At 45.9% G+C, this 17,991-nt stretch overlaps 1 protein-coding gene across 1 annotated transcript in view; it reads right to left on the bottom strand.

Annotated features, from left to right (window-relative positions):
* The window catches only part of NID2 (nidogen 2), a 33,966-nt gene extending 18,414 nt beyond the window's left edge, over positions 1-15,552 (bottom strand). Inside the window, exons 1-8 of the mRNA XM_073638477.1 lie at positions 14,887-15,552; positions 9,837-10,139; positions 3,726-3,958; positions 2,929-3,545; positions 2,671-2,820; positions 1,966-2,211; positions 1,114-1,314; positions 431-658 (exon numbers count right to left, since the gene is read on the bottom strand). Of these exons, the coding sequence (XP_073494578.1) occupies positions 431-658; positions 1,114-1,314; positions 1,966-2,211; positions 2,671-2,820; positions 2,929-3,545; positions 3,726-3,958; positions 9,837-10,139; positions 14,887-15,537 (2,629 nt within the window). The 5' untranslated portion in view covers positions 15,538-15,552. The remainder of the gene's footprint in view (positions 1-430; positions 659-1,113; positions 1,315-1,965; positions 2,212-2,670; positions 2,821-2,928; positions 3,546-3,725; positions 3,959-9,836; positions 10,140-14,886) is intronic.
* Between the last annotated feature and the right edge of the window lie 2,439 nt (positions 15,553-17,991).

The raw sequence follows: 17,991 nt of genomic DNA, 5'->3' as shown, positions 1-17,991 counted from the left end.
ATAAAGTCTCCTGAAGAGCGAGGCCACTATTCATCAGCCAAACACTAAGAGGGGCCAGATAAAGATCCTCCGACAATGGCCGGAGAACAAAGCCGGGAGGAAGTCTTGGGGCAAATTACAAGCTTGTGAAATCTGCTGCCTTCATTAAAGGGGCGGGGGGCGGCGGCAGTCAATGATTCTGGCGTTTCCACAGAGCGGTGAACTAATGTCAGAGGAGGTAAGAGGCGCCGGGGTCACACCTCCGCCCTGCTCATCTCCACCGCAAAGTAGATGGAAATGGGCAATGATCAGACCACAGGGAACTGTGACGGTTCCCACTGCCTGACAGCACTCAGAGACCAGGAGTGACTCCGATATAGACCCCGTATTACAGACCCCCCCACTCTATGCACTTAAAACGCTCAATCCAACATGGATTTACTAAACTTACCCTGAACGGAGCCGATGTGACTGGTGATGGCGAAGCGGAGGACTTTCTCGTCCTTGTTGTAAAGGGCAAACATGCGATCCACGGCCAACTTCTGCGCACTGGGTGGGAACCTCTGGGAATGGCCGCAGTCCTGAAAGGTGATATTCTGCTTCAGTCGGTAGGAAAGCCTCTGCACTTCATTATTGCTGGATGTCACCGTGTATTCCCGGTAAGCCGTGGAGGTCACAACTGGGAGAACAGACAAAAATCATTGCAATTACCGAGGCAGATGTGGCCAAGAGGGGAGAACAGCGAGGATGGATCGACATGGCGAGAGGGATCTCACACCCCAACTATCTCACGATCGGATCCTTGTAGAACTAGAGAACCAGACAGAAGAGACCATGGGATCAAAGTGGGAAAATGTACAACACAGAGTAAGTGCAGGATAAGTGACTGCATCAGCAGAATAGCGAGTGCAGCTCTGGAGTATAATACAGGATGTAACTCAGGATCACTAATGTAATGTATGTATGAATAAATTACATTGTTTAATTTTACTGAGTGACAGTGGTGTTTGTGGACTAATCTGAGTTGTCCTTACTGATCATTCCTGTGCTCGCTGGTGCAGACTTTTCAGCTGCTGGTTCAGTCTCTGGACATTTCCCCCTCCTATGTTGCTCACCCGGCATTTCCGGCATTACCTGCACCGGAGTACTGGTAGATTTCATAGTACGGATTAATCTGGACACTTGAGGACTCGGGGATGAAGGGAATTTGCCCTTTAATGGTCGTTCTTAAATGAATGTAGTTATCAGAATCAAATCCATCTGCGACTTGTGTGATGTGGACGACTTCTTCTCCGGGGGAAAATATGGCTTCAATGTTGTGGACAAACTTGGCTCCTGCGTGAAAAAAAAGACAAGTCAGCGACTGAGCCACACTTCACCCCTGATGGAAAAGCACAGGAAACAGGGGAGATCCTGTCCGCCTTCATCTGAGGTCTGTGTCTCGGATCATACGCTCCATGTTCCCAAGCTATAACTGCAGCCAAGGACCCTTCTCCACTGATGTCACAGTGTGTCCCAGCGAAATCGGCAGCAGGGGGCGCAAGCCGTAATTTTATATAAACAGCTGGTTTTGCAAAAATTGGAATTTTGGATGAATATCAGCCAAAGTCTATGGGGTTTCCCGACTTTTCCCCAATGCCAAATGTTGTTGAAAGAAGGATCAGGCGGCATGTTGGTTCAACCTGCGTGATCCATTTCAACGGGGAAAGGATAGTAATGAGCAGCAATATAAATGCTCCTCAGAACCAAACCGGCGCGTGTATGAAGGGAGGTGTAGAGAAGTGGCTGTCAGCTATTCCTCCCAATCCCCCAAGGAATGTTTGCTCGGCCGAGTGTGCTCTTAACGGGGAGAGGGGACTATGCCGCTACCAGACACCTCTTATATCCAATGTAAAACAAAATGATTGGGCATGTTAAAGTCAAATATGCCCAATCCTACTTTTTCTATATATCATTGGCTTCTTAGACTCAGATTTGTTGACTCACCAGTTATGCTGAATCCGTTCTGAAATCCGGGTTTTTCCAGTGCAAAAAGCCAGCCAAAAAGTCCTCCGATGGCAGTTAGCGGGGTCAGCGACCAGGACGCGGGCTCCGGCACCTGACTGATGGCGGTGTAAGCTCTTCCGTCATTCACCACGATGTACGCGTGCAGGTCAATACCGTCAAAGCTGACGGGTGTCTGTCCCACGAGAAGGTTCCCGCTCACTTTCCCATTGACCCTGTGTGGAGCACCTGACGAGACGAACAACACGTCATTTGGGGTTAAGTCATAAATATGGAGCCGCAATCTGCTCCGACACTGGGTTAGTCGACCTGAATAAGGCTACCAGTTTCTCAAGTTCATATGATGGCCTCAAATGGATGGCAGCTTTCTTCAAAGAACAGCGCCACCCCGGTCCGCAGGTTGTGCGTGGTATTACGGCTTACCTCCATTCTCTCTGGAAGGACACCATTTTTGGTGCAAAGAAGCAAAGAGTTAGTAAGGCATTTACACACACACAATCTGCAGAGTAAAGATCCTCATATAGATTGCGCTGCCGCATGTTAATAAAGGTGCAGTAAGCAATGATCGATTTGCTCTCATAACAAGCAAATTATTGACTCATGTAATAGAGGTTCTCTACTCTTCTGGGAATTAATGAGCAGACTGGCAAGAAAGTTGGTGCCTGGTGCACGGAGATCGGCGATTACCTTTGGGCAGGCAGTGTACCCCATTGCCATAGTAGTTATCCAGGCAGTGACAGCAGAATCCTGTTGCGTAGTCCCTGCAGAAGGCGTATTGTGAGCAGTGACCGGGTTTCCTCTCGCAGGTCTCTCGACTCACGGGGTTAAAAGTGAGCACTAGGGAAAAATACAACGGAAGTAAAATGGTAACTCGTGTCCATTACATCAGGGTCCCAGAGACCTGGATGGCCGTAATACCGTGGTAGCGTCATGGTAGAAGCTTACCATCAGCGTCAAATCCACCCTCCTCATCGTATCCATAATTACGGGCGCCCTTGTAAAGAACGTCGGGGTTCTGGAGATCGTCTGGCGGGTTTTGGGTCACATCAGCGACGTCCCCGGTTATTGGCTCGGATGGATATTCTTTGGTTTCGTAGGAAGGAGCATTTCCAACGTCTCTATTCTCGGAAGGGTAGATGTGAGGTTCCCCAAAGTGGTCAGCTCGGTGGTACGGGTTCCAGCTTGACTCTTCCTGAGATGGAGGTAAGGGGTTGTTGGACGGATTAAAAGGAGACTCTTGTTCCACCTGTTCTCTGGTAAATAGCGTGGTGGGATCATCGATGTCCAGGAATCCACCATTTGCGTTTTCGGTCGTGGGCTGCTCCATCGTCTGCCCGGGGGAGTAGTCTCCGTCTGTGTCATCGTAATTCTCATCATAGTTGTTCTCCCCAGTGAACTGATTTTCTTGGTCTTCGTCAGGAAAGTCATTGTGGGAGTTGATCAGTGGTATGAACCTTTCTTGGGCGTGGGCGTTCACCACTTTAGCTGGTATCACGTTGTCTAATTCTGAAATGCTACCTATATGGAATACCCAAACTCCCGGGACTCCAACATTACTTGATCTAATGGAAAAAAAAAAAAAAGGATTTTGATTGATTTGGATTTTCTTAAAGTCATTCACACAATGGTTAAATATGCTCCATAGACTGGTACCAACAATTCTCCAGACTATCGAGGAGTAATTGGTCAGGTCACATTGAGCGGTCTCATGTCTGCCATATTTGCCATATGGTGATACTTACTGATACAGGTTCTTCACAGATTGTTCACTGTTGGTGATGCTATAAAAAGGAGCTTCTCTCTTCAATATTTCAGATTCCCCTCTGCTAAATCCCACTCTGGCCGGCAGTTCGAGTTGGACATTGTAGGACTCTTTTGGCCTGGTCCCAAAAAACTGGAGCCCGTGTTCAGGGTACAGGAATATGGCGTAGGAGTCGGACTCGTCATAGGCCAGCACTGCCTGGAATGTGTTAAACTGCAGAAACAGAAAGTTTTAGAAAGAAAAATCAACTTGCAACATATAGGATGGCCATGGGTCTACTGGTGCCCATGCAATGGAAGCTAAGTCAATCTTCGCCCTCAATGCGACACCTCTAAGGATTAACAGGAAGCAAAAAATGATGGGATGGTAAATATAGTGTGACCTAGCGCTGTGAAGCTTGCAAAGCCAAAAGTAGCCTAGCGCAAAAAAAAGTGTTGCCATTGGGGGTAAGTTGGTGCCCATTGTGGTACCAAAGTCAGGATAGTGCATAAATTGCAGCGCCATAAATAACCCACTGAAAAAATATTATACAGTAAAGTCACCATATAGTGACTGTAAAGTATTATATCTGCTTTGTATTATGATTTTTGGTGGTCACAAGCCACAGGTACCTATGCCATCGGTGGTCCTCTTTCAGCCCAAATCGCACACCTCTATGGCCAAACCTTGGCCATAAAATTGCTGAAAGGACTCTGTAAAAAGTATTACAACCAAACCAATACTGCCCCCTATTGGCCAAATCATTAGAAAAAAAAAAAACTCTCAAATAAGTAGTCTAATTTTGCATAGAAGATATCTAACTGTGCCTCAGGAACAGAGTCCAAAAATAAACCATTTTAACAACAATTACCTATTGCCAAACCTTGCAGATTTTTTCAAAGTTTATTCAAACATAAATACCAGGACTGGATATATAACCTTGGGCGTTCGCCCCTTTTCTTGCAGTGGCAGCTCCGCAGGATCAGGATTCTAAACCAGAAGAATGTCGCTGCCAAATTACTTCTTGGAAATGTTCCTTCTCATCACGCGGAGCGGCCGGCCGTGCGCCTCATTAGTGTTTAGATGCCCTTTTTTAAACCACTGAGTGGCTGCAGCTTGCACCGTCCCTCAAACAATAGATCAAAGAGCGCTGGCAGCGAGACTTCCGTTACTCAGGACACCGGCCCTAAAAACCGGGAGCTGGAAGGGACTAAAGTGCCAACAACTCCGAAAATAGAAGTTTCACACAGACGGAGGCCGTGACTGCAAACAACATCCTTCCTGTACAGTGAAGAATCGGGACTGTATCATGGTCAGACCTTTAAATCCTTCGCATTCTAAAATATCCAAAGGAGCCTTCAGTGCACAAGAATACCCTTGAAAGGCAGCAGAAAAAAAAATCAGAGAAAGTTGCAAAAACATTTGCACTTTTTCTAAGAGTTTGCAAAAATTGCTGATACTTCATTTAAAGTTAGTGCAAAGTGAATGATATTTCTGAAATCTCATGCATACACTGCTTATTTTTTCTGTGCGGATTTGAACTATCAAAACGTTTTTTTAAAAATCTGCAGCATGCCCATTCTTTTAGCGTTTTTCACACTTTCAAATGAATGGGGAAGAGCAAATTAAAAATGTCCCCAAAACGCCTAAAAAAAACTGCGTATTTGAGTCAGCATTTTTCCTGGGTTTTGGTGCAGAAAAATCTGCAGAAAATAGTTGACAAATCTACGGGTATGTTTATACATGGTGTTTTTGCTGCAGCAAAAACCAGAGTGTTAGCTGGAAAAACGTTTGCGTTTTGAAGTATTTTTACTTGCGTTTTTCACTTATTCGTTTGAATTGGTGAAAAGAGCTGTAAAAAAACGTGGAAAGAATTGACATATGGCGTCTTGGCAAAAACACAGGAGGGCTCACATGCATGCGTTGGGGCGTTTCCTGCGTGTAATAACATTTCAGAAATCTAATTGATTACGCTGGTTCTGTAAAATGCTGTGAATTTTATGCATCCAATACGCTTTTCAACATCAGTGGCATCTTCGGGCCGAAGCATATGCCAAATGCACTGGGCATAATAATTGCTATGTTATCCCATATTAAAATGACCTAACCGTCCGCATACAGTGCAGAGTGCAGGATTCGGTGGCCATTAATGCCATTGTACAAGGGAGTACCAAAAAAGAAACAAATCTCTCGCCCTTCTGGAAAATGATTCTTAAGTATATACAACCTCCACCAAGTAAATGTTCACGGAACCCTTCGGAGTCAGTATACCACCCAACGTTGTTGGAGGAGGTTGCGTTTGGCTCCAGGGATTTTGGTCTCTTTTTTTTTTTTTACTCTCTTTTTTTTTGGAGAAAAAAACCCATCGGAAGCGATTGTTGTGAGGTACAAGTTTGATTTTATGGCACTCCCAGTCATAGCCTAAGTCACCTACCCGAAAGCGAACTTCAAGAAGAAGATGTAACAAATTTTTGTCAAGTCATTCTGGAAGATCACCGTCAGACCACAAGAGGAGTTGTCCAGGACGTCCTGTCGGTGGAAATTAGCTGCAACTTGTTTCATGCCCAAAGTCGTGTCTCGCAACAGTTTCCGATGATTTTTTCCCAAAAGGGAACATAGCCGCACATTGTTAGTGTGAATCGGCTATTGCAAAATGGAAGATTGGCTCCAGTGATTTTTTTTGGTACACTATAAGTTGTTCAAATGCAACATTTGCCGACAACGTTGGCTGCCATACTAATTTCGCGAGCATTCAACTAGCAGCGGAAGCTCGTACTACAAGAGCCCTGCCCTCCTGTTTCTTTTGGGTGCCCCCTACATAAATCCCATACTTCAGATGGATAGCAGAGAACACATCTTCCCCACTGACTTTCATCTAATACCATCGAGGTTCTAGCTGAGGAACGTACAAGAAATTTGCCTACAGACCATCTGTAGTCATCCAAAACGCAAAGGACCCACCGTGTCCAAGTGGAAGATGACAGTGAAGAATCCGGTGTTTGACCATGGAGAATGTTTCTTAAGTTCCCCCATGCACATTAGATAGTTTGGACGACAACCATCTTGGTCATCTTTCCTATATACAGGAGCACTCGCTCGGTCGCAAGACAGGGAGAGCCAACATTAGACATGTCAGGCGGTGGCATATCTCCAGGAGAACAAAGGGATCATCAGTCCAAAATCGGATCCTTTAACTCTCAATTGTCTGGGACTCGCACACACATTAGTCTAATGTTGGCGGTACCCTCCGATAATGACGAATTTGGCAAACAGTCTAATGTGTATGGGGGAACGTTAGATCTTATACCTAAAGGGACAATATAATATGGCAGCTCACTTTCTAAAACAGTGCAAGACCAGTCAATGAGTCATATCTGGTATTGGAACTGGGTTTCATTTCTCCAGACGCACCCCCTCAGGTGAAATGAGGCATTACCTTTTGGGGTCCTCCAGAGTTGCTCTCCACTTGGACCAATAGTGATGTCCTGAATATTGGACCTTCCCTCTAATAGCTCATAATTCAGTAATTTGCACACGGGTTTTGTAAGCCGCAGCGTTTCTTAAAGCTGAACACCAAAACCTTCACATCCCCACAACCCCCCAGCCAACAAGAATTCCAGTAACAGAGATCTGTGGCAATAAATCGGAGGGGCCACCATTAGCTACGCTCGCCAGGTTACGTGAGAGAATTTCTTCCATATGTCGAGCGAGCCGTGAGGACGGTCCCAATCCGACATCATGTGTGCAGCTGTGTCACAATCTTACACGGGATTTCATACCATAAAGATCACTTTACTAGGGTTTTACACTGGTATTTTCTGTAAAAACAGACAAAACTTTCCTCCAGCTACAAATTAGTTTAGAAAAAAGCCTTGTCCAAATAAACTTAACGTCATCTCGAAATCTTTTCCCCCCACTGGAGGCTCTGCACTTGATCCTGGTGGGGGGGATACAATAATGACTTTCTGAGTTACACATGCAGCGGAGTATGTGCTCAGTTTGGAAATGACAGTATAAATAGTCACTGCAGGCGATCTCCGGGGATGGGACACCAAATGGGAACAATATGAAATCGGTCAGAAAAAAACACACTGGGAAATTTGCAGCCAATGGTGCGTACGAGTTTAACAGTAGTCTTGCACTTTATTTCCAATTCCCAATGGCAAACATAAAAGACACACCGGGCACTTAATATCGGAAGCGAGATCTGAAGATTCACTGAGGACTCTTCCAGACTCTTGTTGACTCAGCTGGAAGAGGTCAAGTAAAACAAAGGGTCAAATTCCCAATGGTACCAGGGAATGGGAAGGAAAACTTTCATTTTGTAGTATAAAGTGAGGTCAAAAGACTTCACCAGATCGGGATGTGTTACACGAAGGGGGACCGCACACTTTAAGGAAGAGTCGGGATGTCAATCCGGCCCATGTTCCATTCCTAGCAAAACTAAGCAGTGGGTGACCCATTAATAGGAGCCTTTTCCCTTTCCAAACTTTGGAGTGACACTCTCATTACAGACAACCCCTTTAATATAGGAGTCAAAACCCTTGAGAAAAAGCTGTCATCATCAGCCAGTTACAAATATTGAATGAACGGCCAGCTATGTAATATAAGGACTGTCCAAGTTCATCAAAGTTTGTGTTCAGAGATGCCATGAGAGGTGGCACGCAGAGGCGTAATGATCGCAGTCGAGGATACGACCATGACCGGACCGGTGCGGGGGGAGGGCAACGCTAATTTCAACTTGATGCACGTCTGAAAACCCACATTCAAGTGAAAAGTATTGCGGTGCAGGTCCTTATGTAGTAATACATGCCACCGGCCAATGAGAGGCCTACAGCAGATGTTGGCTAGCCAGTGACGTTATGTGCTGTAGGAACCAGCATGTTGAAGTTTGCTGCCTGCTTTCGCACCGGCTACAGAAGAAGACGCCGTGTGTTGTGGGAGCGGGGAAAGGTGAGTAGAATAGTTTCATTTTTCTCCAGCACATTGTTTCTTTTTAAAAAGGGGCCCAGGATGGGGGCCATTATACCAAAATGGAGGACATTATACTAGGAAGGGGCCCAGAATGGGGAAACATGTTATAGCATTATGCCCAGGATGGGGGAAATTATTACAAGAATGGGGGATATTATACCAGGACGGGAGGCAATATACCAGAATGGGGGACATTATACCAGAATGGGGGACATTATACCAGGATGGGGGAAATTATTACATTTTCGTCCCCTGTCCTGGCTCCTTGTATGTCCATATAGGATCCAGAACGCTACAAGGCCCCATACATCTGACCAACTTGTAGGTGGGGGTCCAGGTCCAATTTTTGCACCGGGGCCCATTGGACTCTAGTTATGACACTGGGAGCCTCTATGCTCTAACAAGGCGTATAGTTAAAGGCGTTCCACATGGGGAGTTGATAAGTGTAGTTGATGTCATTGATGCCGCATCTCCACATACTATCCCATATCCCAGCAGGAATGTGAGGACATGACATCGCTCTGCTCTGAAACCAGAAGTGAATGGCACCTGACAGCCCCTCGAACTTTGGGGAGTTAACAATAACCTAAAAGATGATACAGATAGCAAATTCCTGTAACAGAGTTTAGGTTCAGGATTCCCTACTTTATGGAGGCTTATTTGCCATTTAAACTAAATAGTAACAAAAGATGAATTTCTTGATTTTCGTTAGAGAAAGGATGCAATCAAACTGAATTTCAACTCTCTGACTTGCTGGTAAGACTCTGCCGGACTTGTGCTCATAAGCAGTAGCTAGTCAGAACAAGCTGAGCTACAGCATTGAGTGACAGAGAGCAGTCCGAGCCAAAGGTAAAATAGGAGGTAGATAACAGACCACAATGCATAAACTGATGACCTCTAATAGAACACAGCTAATGGCACCCAAGCATTACCCAGAAGTTTGGATTTATTAAACATTTTTCATACAGTAGCCAAATGTTAAAGATTTGAGTCATGTGGCCATGAAGGAAGTCTTACAACCAACACAAAAAGCCTGTCATTGTTAGGCAACGTATCAGTTAGGCAGTGTATCCATAGCAACTAATAATTCATATTTACAAACATTTGAATTTTGATTCATGAACATTCCGCCACTCACCTTATTGGAAGGTTCGGAATGTCTCGTCACCTCCTCGTACGGCCCCACGTTCTCCCAGGTCACCAACACTACATTGATGGGAGAGAAGGCGGCTTCAGGGAATCCTCTCTCGATCTGTCTGGCTGCTGTACTGAGAATTTCAGGAGAATTGTCCTGGCGGTAGTAAATCTTCCCTCTGCCGTTACTTGTGTCTATATCAGATAGGAACGGGGCAATAACTGGGAAATCGGTGGGGAAGCCGTCATCCACGTACTGCGTCTCTCGGGGAAAGTCTTGGGGGGAGATAATTCCATTGGTCCCTACCTGAAATGAGAAAAAAATAAAAAGGTCTTAAAAAAAAAACTTAAATTTGCCTAAAAGCCCCTCCTCTATTGAAGTACATTCAAAGACCACCACAATCAATGTTCTTTATCTCCTTGACCCATTGATACATCTTATTATAGATAAAATTATTGCAAATTTTTTTTTAATTTTTTTAATTTATATAGCGCCCACAAATTCCGCAGCGCTTTACAATAACAACATTTTCATTCACTAACAACAAATCTTAGAAAGGTCCACATTACAATTATTTTTTTTTTACAACATAAGTATTTAAACTGTCACCTATGCATAACCTATTGATCATTGGGGGTCTTAAGGCCGAGACCCTCTTTAAGCCCAAGAATGAGGTTCTGCAGAGCCCCGTCTGAATGAGGTAATGTTTAACCACGTACACCACTCTTGGGACAAATAGTTGTAAAGAGACCACCTATTTTCTATGCAGATGTTCAGAACTAAGGTTTGTAGACCCTTGTCTGAACCTCTTTCTGGTCGCGTGAAAGCCAATTTTACTTTTTCGCATATTTCAATTGTTTCCTCCCTTGTAGTGTTTACAAATAAAGCTGAAATCCGGACAAGAAATCTATAACATCCAACATGTGTAACACATTGTTCCAGTCGTTAGCGAGGGGCTGCTCTGGAGAACTGTGCCCTTGGAAGGACAGATTGTACCTCAGTTTCTTGCCAACACAAGATGTATGTAAGTCAGCTGGAGAGGGACCCCCACAAGCCATAAAGGCGCTGTACAGGATTACAACATTGCTGCTTTCTTTTTTTAAAACATTTACTGCAACTCAAATCAACAACCTAATCGTCGAGTGATGATTTTGATCCAAACCTCATTTTTGGTGAATTATTCATAAGCTGAGTGACATCTACTCATTGAGTTTTATTAGGACTTTCACTGAGGAGGTCATTATACTAATACTAAAATAGTGCTTGTCCTCCAGATCCCAGTGGAGAATTGGCCTCAAAAGCCCCAGGAGAACAGCCTTCCTGAAAAACCTTATGCTTCCCCCATAATCTTCATCACTACAACCAGGACAGATGTCTTGCACATTTGGAGAATGAAATGACTCAGTTCATCCAACCATCCGGGATTCTCAATGAGTGGGATTTAGGAATTTTTAAAAACTAAATTCGAAGGCAACAAACGAGACAGAGAGGCGTTGTGATGTCATGAGACACACACAACCAGCAGCATCATTCATGGAGAAACGCGCCCTCCTTCCGGGATGAAAAAATCCATTTCAAGATTGTAATGCATCCAAACTGGAGCTAAATCAGCAAATGACTGAATGATTACATAGACTCTCATTGTGTGCAGAAGCTCGGACTGTCCAACACCCGGCTAATGTCACTTACTCTCCTGCCTGAAATACTGGTAGATGATAGGAATGCCCGACATGTCTACATATGAAAGTGCTATCAAGTACTCCACAACCTCATGAGTCAATCTGTGACCCCCAAATACCAATAGCCTACTGGACACTCTACATGAACCCCAAAACGACTGTGTCAATGAGCCCAAAATCCCAGAGTACTATTAAACAGGGGCATCAAATGTCAGTTTGCCAGAGATCCCCATGTAACAGTGTGTCTTTGGCAAAGAACCCCAAGCATCAGTCTGAACCAATGGACTACGACCCTAAAATTCACCATTCCGAATTGAGACCTCAAGTGTCTGTGTGCCCCACTGGACTAATATACTGATACTGCCCTAACCCTGGTAACCCAATACATATTGACCCCAAAATTCTAGAGTGCCAATGGACAGGAACATAAAGTATCAGTGTGCCACTGGACTTAACACTTTAGCTCTCAGTGCAATACAGAATGCTGAAATTTGTTGTCCAATTTGAAATTTAAAGTGTCAGTGTGCCCCATTGTATTGACCTGGGAGCCCAAAACTGACTGCAACTGTGCCATTGATTACACACCCCAAGCGTCTGCATGCCACTGATGAGGAGCAACAAATGTGCCACAAGCCTGGGGCTCAGAGTATGACAGCGGACCATTAGACTGATCCCAACTTTCATACTATTGATCTTTGACCCTTGTCAGAATTCGTCATTGGTGACATTTGGGGTCCCAGTGCAAAGTTTTGGGTTCCAGGACCAATAATAATTGAGTCACTAATAGGGAAGCCAAAATACCAAAGTACGCCATTGGTAGCACGCTGATATTCAATGTTTGTTTCCAATCTGGTATTCGAGGGGACCCCAGCTAATGTCACGCTGATCCGCATTGTACAGTACAGCATTGCCTAAGACACTGTGTCTGCATTGTCCTAGGTGTCAGAGGCCACTATTCTCCTCTGAGATTCAGATAATTCACAACTTTACTACACAAGACAAGCACACAACACACTTCCCTGGAGTGATACTTCTTGGAAGCAGGAAAAAAAGAGGAGGGAAACGTCTCTCAGGCTAAACAGTACAGACACTGTAGTAGTGATATTTCTTGGCGACACATACAGTAAAATGAGCCCCAGGCACAAAACATAGATGTCTGCCAGTGGTGGAGCCCACAAGTGCTCCTCCACGTAATCCCAGAAAATGGAAGACAACAATAGGTGCCACTGATAAGAGGGCAGCACATTAATGCTGCTACATAATGAAAACCTGAGACACTGGAAGATACATTGTTGACCGATCTCCATGATTTGGCACAATCTGATCCCAAAGACATTACCATTTGGGAGCATCATTGATGATAGCACTGATGTGGAGGCACCAAGGCAAATGTCATTATAGAGGAGGCACCACTGCCAATGTCACCGCTCTGGTGGTACAGCGGTGACTGCTATGAGGGCACTGTGCCCGCTGTCACTGTTACGGAGGCGTCACAATAGAAACAGCAGACATAGAGGCTGATAAAAGTAAAAGTGTCTGCACAGTTTTGGAGCAGTCACAGCATGAAGGATTTCATGTATTCACATAGCGGCCGCAGAGTCAAACCGAGGGAGGGACAAGAGAACATAGGTCTGAGTATTCACATTCATTCATAGTATCATGTACGCCATTCTGTCCATTAACACTATGGCGTGCTCTGCATTATACACACTGACATATATACTGCATTACCTACACTGCATTCTATTTATTGCTACATTGAACAACAGATACTTTATAAATATTTATACTGTGGTGTAACCAAATCATTTCTGTATATTCATACTGTGCTGTATACACCTGGATCACATTATAGCGACATGCACTGGATTTTATACACACTCAGTGATCTATACACTCCTACATTTCCTATGCCCCGCAGCATCTACACGTTGAGTGATACTCAGGACTCTATACATGCTCGTACATTCATACACTGCTGTCCTCTTGGCTCTGTACAGTCATACTGTCAATATGTGATAACTCAAACAGTGAGTATAATAGTATAAATGTATATATTAAAAATGCATGCGTATAGCGACATCCACATCATTATGTGGCCCCATACACAGCTGGGTCTTTTATATATTACAGTGCCTTATCCAGGAAAATGCTCATCTATACATCCATCTATACCTTTCTACAGGCAGTTATACATGGCTCTGTATACGCTCCAACAGTCCTCTATATGGTATACAGGAAACTATACCATTGAGCAGACCTCTATTGAGTTATACATGGCTATATACCCTTATAGATTAATTTATTTGCCTGTACAGTGCTGTATATAGTAATATGAGGGTTACTGTGTAAGTATACAGTAATACATGTCTTTATACAGAACTGTATGGGAGTATATATAGTAATAAATGGCTAGAGACCCCTATACAGCGCTGTATGCAGTCATACATGGCTCTAGAGACCACCATACAGTTCTGTATACAGTCATCCATGGCTCTAGAGACCCCATACAGCACTGTATACAGTTATACATGGCTCTAGAGACCCTACACAGTTCTGTATACAGTCATATATAGCTAGAGACCCCCATACAGTTCTGTATAGAGTCATACATGGCTCTAGAGACCCCATACAGTTCTGTATAGTCATACATGGCTCTAGAGACCCCATACAGTTCTGTATACAGTAATATACGTCTAGAGACCCCCATACAGTTCTGTATAGAGTCAAACATGGCTCTAGAGACCCCATACAGCACTGTATACAGTTATACATGGCTCTAGAGACCCTACACAGTTCTGTATACAGTCATATATAGCTAGAGACCCCCATACAGTTCTGTATAGAGTCATACATGGCTCTAGAGACCCCATACAGTTCTGTATAGTCATACATGGCTCTAGAGACCCCATACAGTTCTGTATACAGTAATATACGTCTAGAGACCCCCATACAGTTCTGTATAGAGTCAAACATGGCTCTAGAGACCCCATACAGCACTGTATACAGTTATACATGGCTCTAGAGACCCTACACAGTTCTGTATACAGTCATATATAGCTAGAGACCCCCATACAGTTCTGTATAGAGTCATACATGGCTCTAGAGACCCCATACAGTTCTGTATAGTCATACATGGCTCTAGAGACCCCATACAGTTCTGTATACAGTAATATACGTCTAGAGACCCCCATACAGTTCTGTATAGAGTCAAACATGGCTCTAGAGACCCCATACAGTTCTGTATACAGTTATACATGGCTCCAGAGACCCCCATACAGTGCCGTATACAGTAATATATGGCTAGAGACCCCCATACAGTTTTGTATACAGTCATACATGGCTTTAGAGACCCCCCATACAGTTGCACTTACATAAAGCTCCTTCAGCTCAGCCTCATAGAAGAGAATGGGCTGTTGCAGCTGCAGCACCTCGGACGTCTCGTCGTCCCCCTCCGGCATCAGCAGATCCCCCATGTGTCCCCCATAAGGGAAGAGCTCCTGCCGGGAGATAGCAGCGGTGATCGTCAGCAGGCAGTGCCAGTGTAGCAGTAGAGGGAGCAGCCGGGCCCGCATGGTGATCGGTGGCAGCGGAGGACAGTTCGCAGCACCGCGCCCCACTACTGACTGCAGGAATTCTGACCCGAGACCTTCCACATCCGACCCCAAGCGGCTCTGAGGGCGGAGGGAGGAGGCTGCAGGGCGGGGAGAGGGGAGCTGGTGAGGGTCCGGGGACAGCTGCCTCCTGCCCACCCTCCATGGCAGCGGGAGGGGGTGGGGAGAGCTCCCAGCAGGATGGCGGCTACAGGCGATCACTGATGGCAGCAAAGTTTGGGAGCTGGTGCAAAACTCCGGACAGAGGCCGCTCTGCTGTATGTGGAGCCACAGCTGCTGCAGAACCTCACAGCAGAGCCGCCAGCATCCCTTACAGAACCACAGCTGCTGCAGAACCTCACAGCAGAGAGCTGCCAGCATCCCATCCAAAACCACAGCTGCTGCAGAACCTCGCAGCTGAGCTACCAGCATCCCATCCAAAACCACAGCTGCTGCAGAACCTCACAGCAGAGCTGCCGCAGAACCTCACAGCAGAGCGGCCAGCATCCCATACAGAACCACAGCTACTGTAGAACCTCACAGCAGAGCCGCCAGCATCCCTTACAGAACCACAGCTGCTGCAGAACCTCACAGCAGAGCTGCCAGCATCCCATCCAAAACCACAGCTGCTGCAGAACCTCACAGCAGAGCTGCCAGCATCCCATCCAAAACCACAGCTGCTGCAGAACCTCACAGCAGAGCTGCCAGCATCCCATACCGAACCACAACTGCTGCAGAACCTCACAGCAGAGCTGCCAGCATCCTAGGTGTAAAAATATCAAAAGACTGACCTTCACTTCCAAAACAGAAAACTGGTGTGTACAGGTGCATACTAAGAGCAGCCATCTCCATATATTTCATGTCCACATGCTTAGCGTTACAGAGTGCTACTTTATTTGTTAGTAAGAGTAGCCATCTCCATATATAACTAAGCACCTGTATACACCTGTTTTCTGTTTTGGAAGTGACAGTCAGTTTTTTGATATTTGTATACATAGGCTTCCTGACCGAGCACTCCACCCTGGGCCTCAGGCGGTTTTAATTGCAGCAGGATCTTACCTTCCCATACACATGCAGACTTTGGTCACTAAGGGCTCTTTCACAAGTCAGTAACTCCGGTACATGTGGTGACCGTTTCCACACGTACTGGAGACACTGATACACGCAGACCCATTCAAATCTATGGGTCTGTGCACATCAGTGTGTTTCCACAGACTGTGTGTCCGTGTGCTCCACACTCTGACATGTCCGTTTTTTTGCGGATGCAAGGTCCGCAAGAGTGTCTCATGCTGAACACACACAGATGACATCCGTGTGTCATCAATGTGACATGTACCGGCGCCTGGGAATCAGCGGTACAGTTAGCGATGTTCCCAAGCACTGGGTGTTGAACGCTGCCCTCATCATGGTTCCCTGCCGGTGCTGCGATCAGCACCAGCAGGGACAATGATGAGGGTAGTGTCTGCTCCTGCAGTGTCCCTGTGTAAAAATAAGAATAAAATAATAAAATCCATATACTCACCTGTCCTAAGTGTCCCCCGCTGTTATCCTCTGACTGCTGACACCAGGGAGAATGACCCGCTCCAGCGAGCGGCCCTGGAGCTGAGCTCAGGAGCAGTGTCCAGTCACTCACTGAGCTCAGCTCCGGAGCCAATTGCTGCAGCTGCTCATTCTCCTTGGCGTCAGCGGTCAGAGGATTACAGTAGGGGACACTTAGGACAGGTGAGTATATGGATTTTATTACTTTAATCTTATTTTTACACAGGAACACTGCGGGAGAAAACTACTACTACCCTCATCATTGTCCCTGCTGGTGCTATTTGCCGCGCCGGCAGGGAACCATGATGAGGGCAGCATTCTGCACCCGGCGCATGGAAACAGCGCTAACTGTACACTTATTCCCAATCGCCGCGGTATGTGTGATCCTGATGCGGCACACGGTTGCCACATGTGTGACACACATGGACCACGGATATCTCCAGTACCGTTTTTTACATTAGGTAGGTTCCTGGTAACGAGAAACGCCTTACCGTGGCTACCAGGTCCACATGAATTTTCCAATTTATGCGCTAAGATTTCTCACTTATTTCTATTTTTTACAGCAGTAATACTGCGCCTACATATGGATGTGGCTGCACTTGGTACTGCAGCTCAGTCCTGGGCATCCCCCTCTCCTTTTGTACTAGCAGATCCTGTAGTTGCTCTTTCTTCAGTTCCTTTCCGGAGAAGTCACGGCGATCCTGAAGGAACCTCGCTCTATGTCCCAATGACCCCACAGTACATAGGATGGACGACGGTAAAACTTCTGGAAACCTCTATTGTTTAAGACATAAATTGGTATTTCCTCTGAATTCTGGGCACAATTCCCAAGGATAAGAGAACTGCGAACGTCACAGCTTATTGGGAAGTATCCAGACGAGCGCTCATTATATCACTGCAATGTTACATCTGTGACACCCCAGGGGTCTGGTTGCCACAGTAATAGAGATATTATGTCTGAGAGCAAGTGGGAGGTTTCTCTGGTCAGGAGCCCTAAACATGCAACACGGTCCGCCCAGACCTGGGAGGGGAGGAATCTGCCCTTTTAAACTGGGTCTGGGGCGGGATTAGAGCAGTCAGAGTCAGAGCCTGGAGAGGGAAAGGAAGAACTAGGAGCTCTGTAGGAGCAGTAGCAGAAGTCCAGGGGCTGGAGCTGAGCAGAGCTCGCCCTGGACAAGGACACTAAAACCGGACACAGGAGTCCGAGGCTGTGGGGACTGATCTACACCCAGCAGCAGAAACCAGCCGGCAGGGGATTCCAGGTCCTCTGGCCATAGAAGCCCGGAGGCTCAGTCACAGAGAAGGGACCAGCGCCGCCATCCAGGAGCGGAGGCTAACAGAAGGCCC

The sequence above is a fragment of the Phyllobates terribilis genome, unplaced genomic scaffold, assembly GCF_046119375.1.
Source record: "Phyllobates terribilis strain yellow unplaced genomic scaffold, ASM4611937v1 Scaffold_7__3_contigs__length_470593459, whole genome shotgun sequence".
NCBI classification, from domain to species: domain Eukaryota; kingdom Metazoa; phylum Chordata; class Amphibia; order Anura; family Dendrobatidae; genus Phyllobates; species Phyllobates terribilis.
This window is presented reverse-complemented; position numbering and strand designations above follow the sequence as displayed.